The 13,613-nt window shown below is 36.3% G+C and overlaps 1 protein-coding gene across 2 annotated transcripts in view; it reads left to right on the top strand.

Moving 5' to 3' along the window:
- HGF (hepatocyte growth factor) overlaps positions 1–13,613 on the top strand; it is a 71,341-nt gene that overhangs the window by 47,203 nt on the left and 10,525 nt on the right. For both annotated transcript variants that reach the window (XM_045288777.1, XM_004702627.2), the window contains exons 10-13: positions 3,717–3,819; positions 5,101–5,234; positions 11,844–11,882; positions 13,007–13,103. In XM_045288777.1, coding sequence (XP_045144712.1) covers positions 3,717–3,819; positions 5,101–5,234; positions 11,844–11,882; positions 13,007–13,103 — 373 coding nt within the window. The remainder of the gene's footprint in view (positions 1–3,716; positions 3,820–5,100; positions 5,235–11,843; positions 11,883–13,006; positions 13,104–13,613) is intronic.

The following is a 13,613-nucleotide window of genomic DNA, read 5'->3' as shown; positions in this document are numbered from 1 at the left end:
AATTTTAGAAAACAAAATTTACCAAAGGTAGGAGGATAACTATTGAAATGAAAATGAGAATACTTTCAATTTCAATAAAATTTTAAGCTTAGATGACATTGATAATATGCTAGGAAAATTCAGATGATCCAAAGTGATCCCTGGAAAGAAAGACACTTTCTTTAATAATTAGAAACATGTTAAAAATGTCTCTTTATTCTTGTTATTAACCTATCATCATAACCCCCACACACTTATAAAGCAAAAACATAGAAAGAAAACACTGCTACACAATTTGTTCCAACTCCCAGGGCCTGGGAGGCTGTAAATCTTTCCTGGAACAGACAGTGTAATTTTGAACAGCTAGTGGGTTTGAACCAAAGTTGACGTTAACAAGACAATGCTTATCTGGCAGTGCATACTGTTAATTTTTATCTAAGCAAATTTACTCTTTTAATACTAATAAACCATCTAGAACTTTTTTTTCTGAATTTAAGCAATATATTTCAAAAGAACTTCTGGAAAAATAAATATGTAGTTATATGTAGTTATAACAAGGAAAACCTATTCATGAGAGGTAACACTATTATATATTAGTATATTTTGTAAGGAGTTTAAAATCACTGGAGTATAGTTCCAGAACTCAAATTAACAATTGGAAGTCCAGAAATAAACCTGAGGACATGCTAATATTTATTACATTAAAAATGAGTTAATTTATAACACAAGGTGAACTGTAGACATTAAAAATATGATACTAGATCAAAAGAATAGCCATTTGAAAAAAAAGATAAGCTTAAATACTATATCCAGAATGAATTTCAAAGGGATATGATATGTAAATTTAAAAATGGAAACCATACAGATAATATGACTAAATTTGAAGGAAAATTTTTTTATAACTTAGAGGCGGTGAAGTCTTTCTAAATAAGATTCAAAACCTATAGACCATATCTTACATATATACAAAAATCATCATGGTAATTAACTTAGTCTGAGACACATTAAGTTATATATGCCACAGACAGAGCAACTACGTCACAGTTAAACCAAATATCTTTAATATTTATAAATCTCTGAACTGGAAAAATGAATAATGGAAGAAAATACTAACAGAAAAATTAGTAGAAGTCTACTGATAAATGGAACCTCAGCACATGAAATTAAACTTCTATCCATTCATTATAAGAGAAAGGGGACGCCTAGTGCATGGGTCTGCCATTTCTTTCTTTTTTTAATTTAATTTAATTAATTTATATTTTAATCATTCTTTTAGGGGTTCATACAACTCTTATCACAACCCATACATACATCAATTGTGTCAAGCACATTTGTACATTCATTGCCCTCATCATTCTCAAAACATTTGCTCTCCACTTAAGCCCCTGGCATCAGGTCCTCTTTTTTTCCCCTCTCTCCCCGCTCCCCCCTCCCTCATCAAAAGTTTGACAACAATGTCTGAGCAAGCTGCAGGGAAAAGGCAACTCTTAGACACTGCTTTTACTAGAGCAAACAGAACATTTGCAATCATCCTTAGGTTCAACAATTCCACTATCCACATGCACCTTTAATGATTTGTAAAATCTCCGTTCATAATTTTTTATTGTAGCATGATCAGGAATTGGAAAATAATGCAAATACACTCTGATACAGGCACACAATGGTTTACCATGAATTTGTTAGAAATGACATGTAGAGTTCCATAAACTTTATGGTGTGATTTTCAAGAATATTGTGAATTTTAAAATTTTGCATTCAAACTATATCTTTAGTTTATTATTCTTTGAGTAATAAAGGAGATATGGGAATACACTTATAAAATATTTATATGGATATATAAACTTTTATTTATACATTTGTATTTTAAATAATTGTATTATGTACTATAATGTCTTCCATTATCTGTATTAAACATATTTCATTTAAATATTTATATTTAAGCCCAAATTGTTTCTACTGATATAGGGATGTATGATCTAAGGTTATGTGTGCACATTACAGAATAAGATTACTGTTTTACTGTTTCAGTGTTAGTTGATTCCTATGCAAATTACCAAATTACACTTTCAGTCAATTTTATTAAGATTTATATGTTGTTATTTATCATGATCACAGAAATATTTTTCATTCGATAGCAATATGGCATGGGTTACCAATTTTATATCAAAGAATACTTCTTTTAATGTGGATATATAGTGGTAGGATAACATTTTTAAGTAAAATTTGTCATTTTAATTCATTTGAAGTTTACCTATGTTTGATAAAAAAGTCACATTTTTAATTTTCATTATTTCAAAATGTGAAAAAAATTTTAATATAGAGCTCTTACATTAAAAAAAACCCACCTTAATGTCTTTTGATATTTCTTTTTGATTAAAAACAGGAATTTCTATCAATATCTAATAGATTATGAATTGCTCCATATTTTAAAAAGTGAAAAATAAATCTCAGGAAACATAGTGAAAGGCATACGTGCCAGCTGGAAGTGGTTCACACTGGGCCAGTTTTGAAAAAGTTTGGGCATCAAAAGGAACAATGGCAGAAAAAAATTATCTATCACATTGAAAAAGAAGGCATTACATGAGTCAATAGTTGTATTACTCTTTCTCTTGTTTGTGCTAGATCCTACTGCTAGGAGTTGTTGTTTTGGACCATCGGGTTGATGCTGCATGCCTCAGTAGAACTGACCCATAGAGTTCTGAGGCTGTAACCCAGAGGGGATCACCTTGTCTTTTCTCACTTGAAGCAGCTGATAGGTTTGAACTTCTAACCTTTTGGTTAGTAGACATGTGCTTAACCATTGTGCCACCAGGGTTCCTACTTGTAATAACTAAATAGAAAGAAGTAGAGGTGAAGGAAAAACTCGTATTAAAGAAGAATACCAATTAAGAAGCAGAGCTATACCTTAGAAGTAAAAAAATGAGCATTTAGCCAGCAAATAAAAATGTTCACGCAAAATTCCTCAGAGTGTACTTAAATAGAAATGTTGTGAAAGTTTATTGAGGAAGAATGCATTTACTCAGTCTCAAAGTTTCCAACTAAGTTCTTATTGTTCATGTTAAATAGAAAGCAAACGTTTCTTTTTACATGACTTAATCAAATTATCAAACTTATCAGTAATTATGGGACAAAGTGAGATCATATGTCATATGCTGTAATGTTCTGCAAATGAAAAAAGGAGAAAAGATCACTTAAGTCAGATCTCTGCCAAATATCTTCACATTGATTTGATTCGTGACAAATTTTATTTTCATCAGAAAAATCCAAATTAAAGAGCATTTGTAAAACAGTTGGTCTCCAGGACTCAAAATGCTAATGCCATGACAATCAAGAATGAAAACTCAAGGAATATGAAAGTTATCCGAGTTTTCCTTATATTATTATTATGAGTTTTCTTTATGTGTCAAATTTTTTAGAAGAAAAAGATGTATATTATGCATATCATTTTAAACATTCTTAATTCTTTAGCATCTTAAAGGACCATGCACCTAGTTTTTCTTTGGCTTTTTAATTTTATGTATTATTTGAATTTACATAAACAATATTCTTAATGAAGAAGAAATTTAACTGAAAATTGAGTAATTGTAATCTGATATATTTAACCTTTTTTACTTGGACAGGTTTTATAGTATTTTCTATTCTGTTGATGTTCATGAATGTATATGGCTGTAAAAACAATTTTTTGCCCTAATCTCCCTACTAATCATTAGTCTTCTTTTCATATAATTTACGTTTAGACTGTTATCGTGGGAATGGCAAGAATTATATGGGAAATTTATCCAAGACAAGATCTGGACTAACGTGTTCCATGTGGGACAAGAACATGGAAGATTTACACAGGTGTGTAAATTTTTTTTTTTAATTTTCAATATGTAATACACAGTGATAACCACACAAAAAGTTCATTATCTTTTAATCCCATTTTCCTTGAACTTTTTGAAGTCTCTTCCTGTAAATCAATAAATTCAGTGCTATATAATAGAAATATTGGTGACTCATAAGTGAGAGTCACGTGTAATTTAGCAGATCAAGCGGCCGCCCCCGTGGGCTCTAAGATACTGACGTTGTGGGGCGGGTGCTGGTCTGACAGTGTTTCATTATGTCGAACACCAGGTTGCTGTGAGTTGGAACTGATTTTGATGACCCCTAACAGCAACAGTGGTAGCCAAATTAGGAGTCGTTTAAAACCAGACAAAATTAATAATAGATTTTACTGACCCCCCCTTTATCGCTTCCCTGTGTGATTAATATCATATTAGTCATGATCATATAGATCCTCTATGTCCGGAGTCCTGGGAGAGAAGGGCTGGACTGGTAGCCACAATGTCACTTGTTGGAATCAAGCTGCAAGAAGGTGTGGCTTTCCTTGCACAGAAATCCTTACCGTCTAGCAAACCCACAGGGGCAGCTCGACCCTGTCCTGTTGGAATGAGTTTTGTTTCGTTCTGTTTCCATCAGTATCCATCGGATCCAGGGGGTGGAGCGGGCGATGCTTGGGCTGCTAACAAGGTCAGCAGGAGGAGCTGAGAGCTGCTCTGCGGGAGAAAGATGAGGCTTTTTGATCCTGACAAGCTTTACAGGCTTGGCAACCCACAGGGACGGTCCTCTGTCCTGTAGATCGCTGTGCATGAATGAAGGGAAGTCTTAAGTATCTGTACTTATAGTTTTGCTTGTGAGACTCTGATTTGGATAGATCCATTGTATTTCACTTCCCATTATCTCCAAACATTGAGAGAGGAAATTAATAAGAGATGAAAAGAGTGGGGGGGGGGGGGGGGCATATATATAGGGGGAGAGAGAGAGAGAGAGAGAGAGAGAGAGAGAAACTAATACCTATACATACACTTTCTCTCTGTTTGAAAATTGTTATATTTGTTTATAAAACAAAAGATCCCCATCTTCATTTGAGACATGATGAATATAATGTCATTGAATGCATACAGTTTGTATTCCTGACTTCAAAAACTAGCTTTCAAATTGTAATGGAGACAAATGAAATACCTAAAATTCACATTAATAACTAAAATGCACATTAAGTAGAAGCTTATCTTCCTCATACTATTTTGTTTCTTTTGGATGAAATAAGTATCCTGTGATGTTTGAAGCTTGTTGTGTGTGCAGGCATATTTTCTGGGAACCAGATGCTAGTAAGCTGACTAAGAACTACTGCCGGAACCCTGATGAGGATGCCCACGGCCCCTGGTGTTACACTGGGAACCCTCTAACTCCTTGGGATTATTGCCCTATTTCTCGGTGTAAGTATCTTTATCCATCTTTTATAAGTAACATATTTTAAGTTTACTATTTGTCCCCTGAAATGATACTTTTGTAAGACATGGAAGCAACATTGAAGCTTTGGAGCTGTTTTCCAAAATGAAAATGCTCTAAAAGGTATGAAAATGTGTACCTTCAATTCTTCTCTAGATAAGAAAGGATTTTCCACTCTGAAATTCTCATTTTGGGTTCAGAACTAATAAATTGCCACGGCCTTCGTATGACTAGACAAGAAAACCATCCACCCATCCCTACCCTCTCATCTATATGGTTAAACTTCCAAATGTAAGAGTTCTCAGCAAAGTTCCAAGCCCCACAAACAGAAGAGTGAGCTGACCTGAGATTGTAGTGCTCCTATATTATTCCCCAATTTTTATCCCATATCTAAGAAGATTGAAGTTTTTTACTCACTGCTCTGAGCCCAAGGTAATTCTGATAGAATGGTAGTAGTACACCTAGTAAGAGGGCCCACTTCTCAAAAGCCACCAAAGAAAGTGCTGTGGATCACAGTGGACAGATCCACAGTCTATGTTGTATATGATGGAGGACAGGCAGCATTTAGATCCCTGTACACGAGGTTGCCATGAGTGAGGGGCTGACTCCATGGCAGATAACAGCGATAGGCTTCAAGTAAAAGAGCTCATATATCAGTCGGGAATGGATTTTAGAACTCAGGAGAAAAAAAGACAATGTATCATTAAGAATAAATATAGCCAAAAAATAAGAAGACAGTGTGTTAGGTAGGGTTCTCTAGAGAAACAAAACCAGCACATTTATGTGTGTATATATATGCTTATATAGTGAGGAATAATACAAAAGCTAGTCGGTCCACATAGCAGTACAGACGGCTCAGTTTAGCTCACTTTCATGGAACAGTTACTGTACTTAATGTCCTTCAACTCACATCAGCTGTTGGTCCAAGGTCAAGGAAGCAAACAGCAGAATCTGCCCTCAGGCAAGACAAGCAGAGGCGGCCCGAAAGGCAGCAGATGGCAAGGTGGGACAGCAACAGACGGTAGTGCTGGAGTGGCAAGATCCACTAGCAACTTGGAGAAGCAGGTCCTGATGGGGCCTCAAGCTCTAGCAATGCACTACAAGGTGACAAGATCCACCAGTGGGCAAGCAGCCCACAGGTCGTGCAACACATGGTTGTGGCAAAGGACTAGCTCAAGCAGCAGCACACTGGTCTGATCACCAGGGAGAAAGACAGGGACTGGCTTCAGAAAGCCTTTCTCTAGGTCACCCTCCAATCAAGCTGTGATCTGATTAAACTCTGCCCACATATTCCTACAAAAGCCTAGTTGGCACCAAAAAACCTATCAGCGATAGTAATATTTCTTAGTAAAGAACAGCCAAAATGTTCCATAGATCCAGATGACAAGTAATAATGTGATTGCTCCTATCTAAGATTAGTGAAGACTTGGGTAGTCAGATTTCCTAAGACTGTGATCCTTTGAGTATAACGTGAAAAAGCCTGTCTAAAGATGACTTTGGGAAAATTCATTGAACGATTAAGTGTTTATATAGTTATGGGGGTAGGGAACGGTCCTGTGTGTTGTACCATGTTTCACCACATCTGTGGTCTCTACTCACTAGCTGTCAGCAACACACCTACTGGCTGCCTCAAGCAGAGCCACCTACACACACCCATGCACAAGCACATACCATGTATTCAGACATTATCCTATATCACTCAGAGAGCGAAATTCCCTTTGGCAACCATTAAGACAGATAAATATTTAATGGGATGGAAATGTATCCTCCACATCATTTTAAGTAAATAATCAAACAAAAAAACGTAATAAAACTGTGTTGGGAGTAAGAGACCATTGTATTACACCACATATCCACAGCTTGTTCTTCCTTACTAAGTTCATTACTACCTTCCTCTTTAAAGGACATAGTTTGAAACATTAATAAGAACCCTGTTTAAAGAATGCTTTCTTGAGAGACAAGCCAATAACAAGTATCTGAAACACAGTAGCATCCATGCCCACTTTAAGAAGAAGGGTTCTCATCTCACCGTCCTCGGGTCCAATCCAGCTTGAATCGCATCTCCAGGATAGGCTGGAGTGCCCGTGTGGGTCTCAGAGACTGTAACCCTGTCTGGACATAGACAGCTCTGCCTTTCTCCCACGGACCAGCTAGTGGTTGTGAACAGCTGACTGTGTGGTTAGCAGCCCGACCACTATGTCTCCAGGATGAGACTGAAGAAATAAAGTTTGCTTTAAACATGAAATGTAAGTACAAGTCCACACTTTCCATGGTTCACATTGAAAAGGTGATTTCTTACAGTTAGTGAAAATAATTATCATAGATCCCTGAAATTTTAGCATAGAAAGCTTTTAAAATATGGTGGCAATATAATGCAAGTATGATGTATGATTAAACTTTAGACTGATTCACCTTAAGGTGAAACTATTAGGAAAATTATTTATAAAATTAATAATGAGATGTCTCATTGAATTGATAAGAAACACCATGTGTGTTATTATGTTTTTAGTTCCTTTGCTGTGATCATAACTTTTAAAATTCATTGTGTTTTCCAAATGTTCTGCCATTTTTCCCATATTAGGCTATTTGTGGATCCTTCAAGTGTTCCTCTAGGAATTTTTATTTCAGGTTTTAATACTAAAACAATAAAACAAACAAAGAAACTCATTCTTCAGAGCATGTCATAGAAAGAAAAATCCATTTTATAGAGATTAAATGACAGTCGAAAAGAGATTAAAGGATTGTTTTTGCTAATTAATAGTTTTACCCAATATACCTTCGTATAAAATCTCTATGAGTAAAAGCTGAAAGAATGGCTAAGGAGCTAGGAAATGAGGAAAGAAAGTTATATGCCTTCTGAAATGGATTTCTTATTGTACACATTTCTAGATATCAAAATTCCCAGGACTGTTAGCATACCGGCAATCTCCAAAGGATAGACTGCTCTGTTGGAATCTCAGAACATTGTGATTTAAACCTAACTAATGGAGGCAGAACTCTAATAATTTAAAAATATTCTAAAAATATACTTTCAAGTATGTTTTTAAAGTAAAAGTAATATATTGTCGAAAGGCTTCAGGGTATTGTTAATATTTTGTTAAATGCTATTACAGATAATTCATTTTTATTTCTCGTCACCCCAAACATGAATTTCAATAAATATTTTTCGACTGTCATTTTCCTAGTATTTATAACCAGGATTTATTTATTTCCTCCCCTGGTGAAAGGCTAATAAAATTTATGCTTAGAAGATTTGAGTTCTTATGTGTTTAACTGCAGGGACTGTATAAATCATTTCCACACTGTACATCTATATTAAGTACTATATTCAGGTTTGTAGTCTTTTCTTCTAAAATGCACATGAAATAACATTTGACATATCTTTCAAGCTAATTAAAACTGCAACAACAAAAATATATCACATGACACAATGACTGAATCCATGCTTGACACTCTGGCTGCCTCAGTGAGCGCAGGCGTAGGAACAATTGTGAGAATGGTGCAGAACCATGCAGTGTTTTGTCCTGATGTGCACTGGATCGGAGCCAAATCGATGGCCCCTAACAACAACAACAACACACAGAGATCCCTGCATTTATACACACACACACTTAGGACCTGCTGGAAAACCGTTAACTCCTGAGAAGCTAATGGTTAAGGGCTTGAACTCAGATGGCCTAGGACATTCCTCTCCTATACGTGCCGTGGGAAGATTGCTTAACTTGCCTAAAATTCATTTTCTACATATGAAACATCATACAGTAACAATAGCCTACTGTAGTAGTGATCCTGTAAATAGGAACTATTGGATAGCAAGCCCTCAAAAACTTCTATCTCATCTTTTAATGCACTCATTCATACATAATTTTTATTAAACTGCTTTTGTGGGTAAATCCCTTAAGAAGGGCTAGTGGCCAAACGATGACTATAATACTTTTTACCCTTAAATAGTGTACAGTACAGATGGGAGATATTTATGTAAATAACTTCAAAACAGCATAATGATTTAAAAATACAACTAACACATAAAATATAGAATGAAAATGTCTACTGTGGAAATGTTATGCTTATAAAGTTTTATGTCTGAAACTTAAAGACTATGGTTTAAAAAAGAGAGATCTTTACATTTTCAGCAAAAGCCCATATTTGCTGAAATACTCTTCCATCAGTAAAACTTTTATTGTTTTCCTTCTTCAAATTTAAGTTGAATGAACAAATAAGACAATTTGTGTCATATATCCAGATTGCTATCTGACCATCACCAGTAAGATATCTCTATGCCTGTCCTCCCCACAAAGGGATTCAAAATGAATGTGAAAATTAGCAAAAACTATAAGTCATATCAGATGAAGTAAAGTTTTGTTGAAGATCAAGCAAACCAGTCGCAGTGGTACATCTACAGGGACCTGCCAAGCCTTCAAGCTGGGCTCACAGAGGACGAGGAACCCAGGCTGCAGTGTCAGTGTTTCATGCTGTTGAATATGGGATCACTGCTGGTTAGAACCAGCCCCAACTACTTATTACCGACAGTAACAATAATGAACTAAATCATGTGCTTACTTATTACTCTGGTGGTGATAAATAAAAGACTTCATATCCACACGTGGATAAATACAACACTCTAGTCTTTCTTATCAAAACAAGATCAGAAATCATATTGTTATTTATTTATTTTTTTGCCAAGTAATTGATATCAGTGAAAATACCCTAGTCTGGATGTTGTAATTACAATAGCCTGCATCAGTACGAATTTATACTCAACACTGACCTAAATCCACTTTTACGCAGATTGTGCATCAGAATAAACTAACTCATTTAAAATACATAAAACATGAAAAATGTACATCAAGCAAAATCCCTTAGCAGAAGTATATTGGGTCTCTTGTGATGCCTCAATAAGTAACAATCACATTTACATCTATGACAATTTACATCTATGTATATATATATAATAAATTATTCAATGCTTGGATGTTTGGCTATATCTAAATAGCTTTGGTTTGACAAAGTATAAAATATTTATGAATGCAGGGAGTCCCTTGGTAATGAACATCAGATTTATGGGCAACTGCTACTTGCTTTCAAGCAAAACATTGAACCGGTTTGAACCAGTTTTGTGCTGGCCTATGAAGTGGAACCAGAACAAGATGAACTTTTACAATTTGGATGATTCTTCAGAGTAACTTAGAATGAATAAGATTACAGGTAGAAGTCCTAGAAAGAGAGATGCATGGGAGATTAAGTGAGCCCTTTCACGGGGCTGGTGCATGAGATTGGGTAATTGAGACGCAGCGTGGCCGCTGTCATCTTTCAGTGGGATACCACCGCCTTTGAGTACAGCAACCCCCTTTTGCCTCAAAGTTGATTTCACGTTTAGGTAAACTTTCCCTGATTGTGAAAAGATTCAGGAGCTTTGTGACGTGGAAGAGTATGTGCTGCAGTGTTAGCCTCAAAGTCAGCTTTGGACACACAAGTCACTTCAAGGTGATTTGCACTCTCAGACAGCCTAAGGGGTAGTTCCACTCTGTCTTGTCTGGTCTCCATGAATCAGAATTCACTCGGCAGCAACAATTTTGACTTGGGGTTTGTCGAAGCAATTTAGGGTTATGTCGTCTTGAATTTGTTTTGAAAAACACTGTTCTCATTCTTTGATTTGAAGCAAGTTAGTTAGGGGTGGATAGAGCCCAGTGACGCTCTGGCTTAAGCGATGAGCTGTTAACCCTAAGATGAGTTGCCAAGCCCACCAGCGGGTACACTGGAGAAAGATGAGGTTTCTGCCCTTGTGAAAATGCCCAGTCTCGGCCACACTTTCCTGTCCTTGCAGAACGTACCTCTCGTCTGCATGCACCATGGCGCCATTCAGCAGCAAACACTGATGCATACATGAAGGCTCTGTGAAAATATGAACAATGGCTGAGGCACATCTCTACTGATAGCAAAGTTCTCCCTCTGAAAAACTGAGAGCACATGGGAAAGAACCCAGTGTTCTCGTCACCTGGGCAAAAGTTTGAAGAAGCTACAATGGATGGCAGCAACACTCAAGACTGTGCAACTTGACAGCACTGTGTTTTCCAGCCCCAGGTGTGGGCTGGGAAGGAAAGCACTGTAAAAAGAACTCTGGTGGATGGACCGCTCGGAAGGTGGACTGTTCTATAAACAAGGTCTCCCGTACTCAGACCCATGAGAAAGTGGAGCACATGGTTCATCATCTCTTGGACAGCAATGAGCTGTGGAAATGGACAGCCGCAGTTCAATGAGCAGATTGCCACACTGTAACTTCTTATTTCATTATTGTATTGAATCACTTCTGTCACCCACATTTTACACACAATTGTTTCAAAGTGTTGATTTAATTGAGGATATGATTGAATCCTTACACACAACACATTCTTCACCACAACCACTCTCACTTGGTGCATGTACAATTTTTAAACCATTGAAAGGATTTTGAAAATTTTCTATTTCCAAATTTGGCTAAGAGCCATATGCACCTTTTCTGAATAAGCTACGCATTTTAAAGACTTAATTATGGAATTTATCTCTTTCAGAACCCAGGGACTGCCTTTAATTTATGAATGTATATATTTGTTTTTCAGGTGAAGGTGATACAACACCCACAATAGTCAACTTGGACCGTAAGTAAATTTTCCAAATAAAGTGTTTCTGAGTCTTTCTATATAAAAATGATATTATTTTATTAATAGAAATTCACAATATTAGTTTTAGCATCAAATTAACCTAGAATCTTTGTTTCTTATTATGTTTATTCCATGGGCACAGGAAGCTCAAAGGCAACTAACTGCACCAAGATTCAATTCTCAAAAACTCTACTAGATATTCTATTTGACTTTGAAAGAGTATTTATCTTTGCCTTTATATATGGGCACAATATAGATCATGGGACCTTCGCAATGATTCTTGAGCCATAGCAAATAAAATGGGAAAGGTTGAAAAGTTATGCAATGTCTTGCTCCTACTGTCCAGTCTTCAAAGTTCTATGTATGGCCTGAAGTCACCCCAGAACAAGATGACACAATCCGAGAGGTTCAGTTAATCTTCAGTTTAAGAAGATCTGTTAGGGGCTGCTTGTTTTTTATTTTCACATATTTTTGTGGCTGAAGGAAGTTAATCAAGTGTTTTTATCTTAGAAACCACCTGTTGTGCCCCAGGCTGAGGAAACAAATGGAAATCTGTTCTAGACCATGCATAAGAGTAAAAGGATAAGGCTAAGGACACAGAGGAAGGTCAGGGCAAAGTTTACTCCAAAGAATTCTGTATGATGTCATCTGAGCATAATGACTTGGACATAATAGCATTGTTGTTAGAAACTCCAACCTGTTTTAAATGGCTTAATGTTCTTATTGTAAAAATTCAAAAGGAATAATTAGAAATAACCCCCACCCCCCAACAGCCTGCTCTCAGGCTACTGATTTTCAGACACATTTAGAACTAGTCACTATAAATAAAAAAATATTTTATTTAATTTTGTTTAATTCAGTGAGGGAAATACAAGTAGAACTCACTGTCACAAGTAGCAATTTTGTCGATATTGAGTTAAATAGTTATATATGTCACTCAACTCCCTAGATAGAAGCACAAGGGATTTGGGCCTGATTTGACACTCTGATCACTATATTTACTCTTTCTTCAAACGATCTCTGACACAAATACAATAGCTATAGTCATCTGATTGTCATTCCACTTAAGAAATCCATGAAGCACTAATTTTTTTAAATGCTATGTTTGGTTCTGTTTTCAGATCCTGTAATATCATGTGCCAAAACAAAGCAACTGAGAGTTGTCAATGGGATTCCAACGCAAACAAATGTAGGATGGATGGTTAGTTTGAAATACAGGTAATCATTAATTGGTACAGATCATACATACCCAGACGGATTGCAAATATTATATTCCAAACAGTATGGCCACATATGATGATGGGTACAGGAGTGAACTGATCACGTTCTACTTGACAGTTTGTGAGTTTGGCAATTCATTCTTCCACAGATTGTGCCTTGTGTTTAATTCCAATTGACGCTTTAACTCAGATTAGGAAAGCGACGCTCTTATGCTCTCTATTAATATCACCATAGTTGTTGTTATTAGGTGCCATCGAGTGAATTTGACTCATAGTGGCCTTATGTAAAACAGAAGGAAACACCACCTGGTTTCTTCTTATGTTTGAGCCATTGTTGCAGTCACTGTTCAACCATCATGTCAGGGCCTTCCTCTTTACCAAGGGCCCTGCTCCTTCACCAGCATGATGCTCTTTCCAAGGCATGAGGCTCTCCGATGACATGTTCAGAGTACAGAAAACAGTTTCGCCATCCTTCCTTCTAAGGAGCATTCTGGCAAGACGTTTGTTG

The sequence above is a fragment of the Echinops telfairi genome, unplaced genomic scaffold (assembly GCF_000313985.2).
Source record: "Echinops telfairi isolate 266 unplaced genomic scaffold, ASM31398v2 ScPeMD7_23;HRSCAF=83, whole genome shotgun sequence".
NCBI classification, from domain to species: domain Eukaryota; kingdom Metazoa; phylum Chordata; class Mammalia; order Afrosoricida; family Tenrecidae; genus Echinops; species Echinops telfairi.
This window is presented reverse-complemented; position numbering and strand designations above follow the sequence as displayed.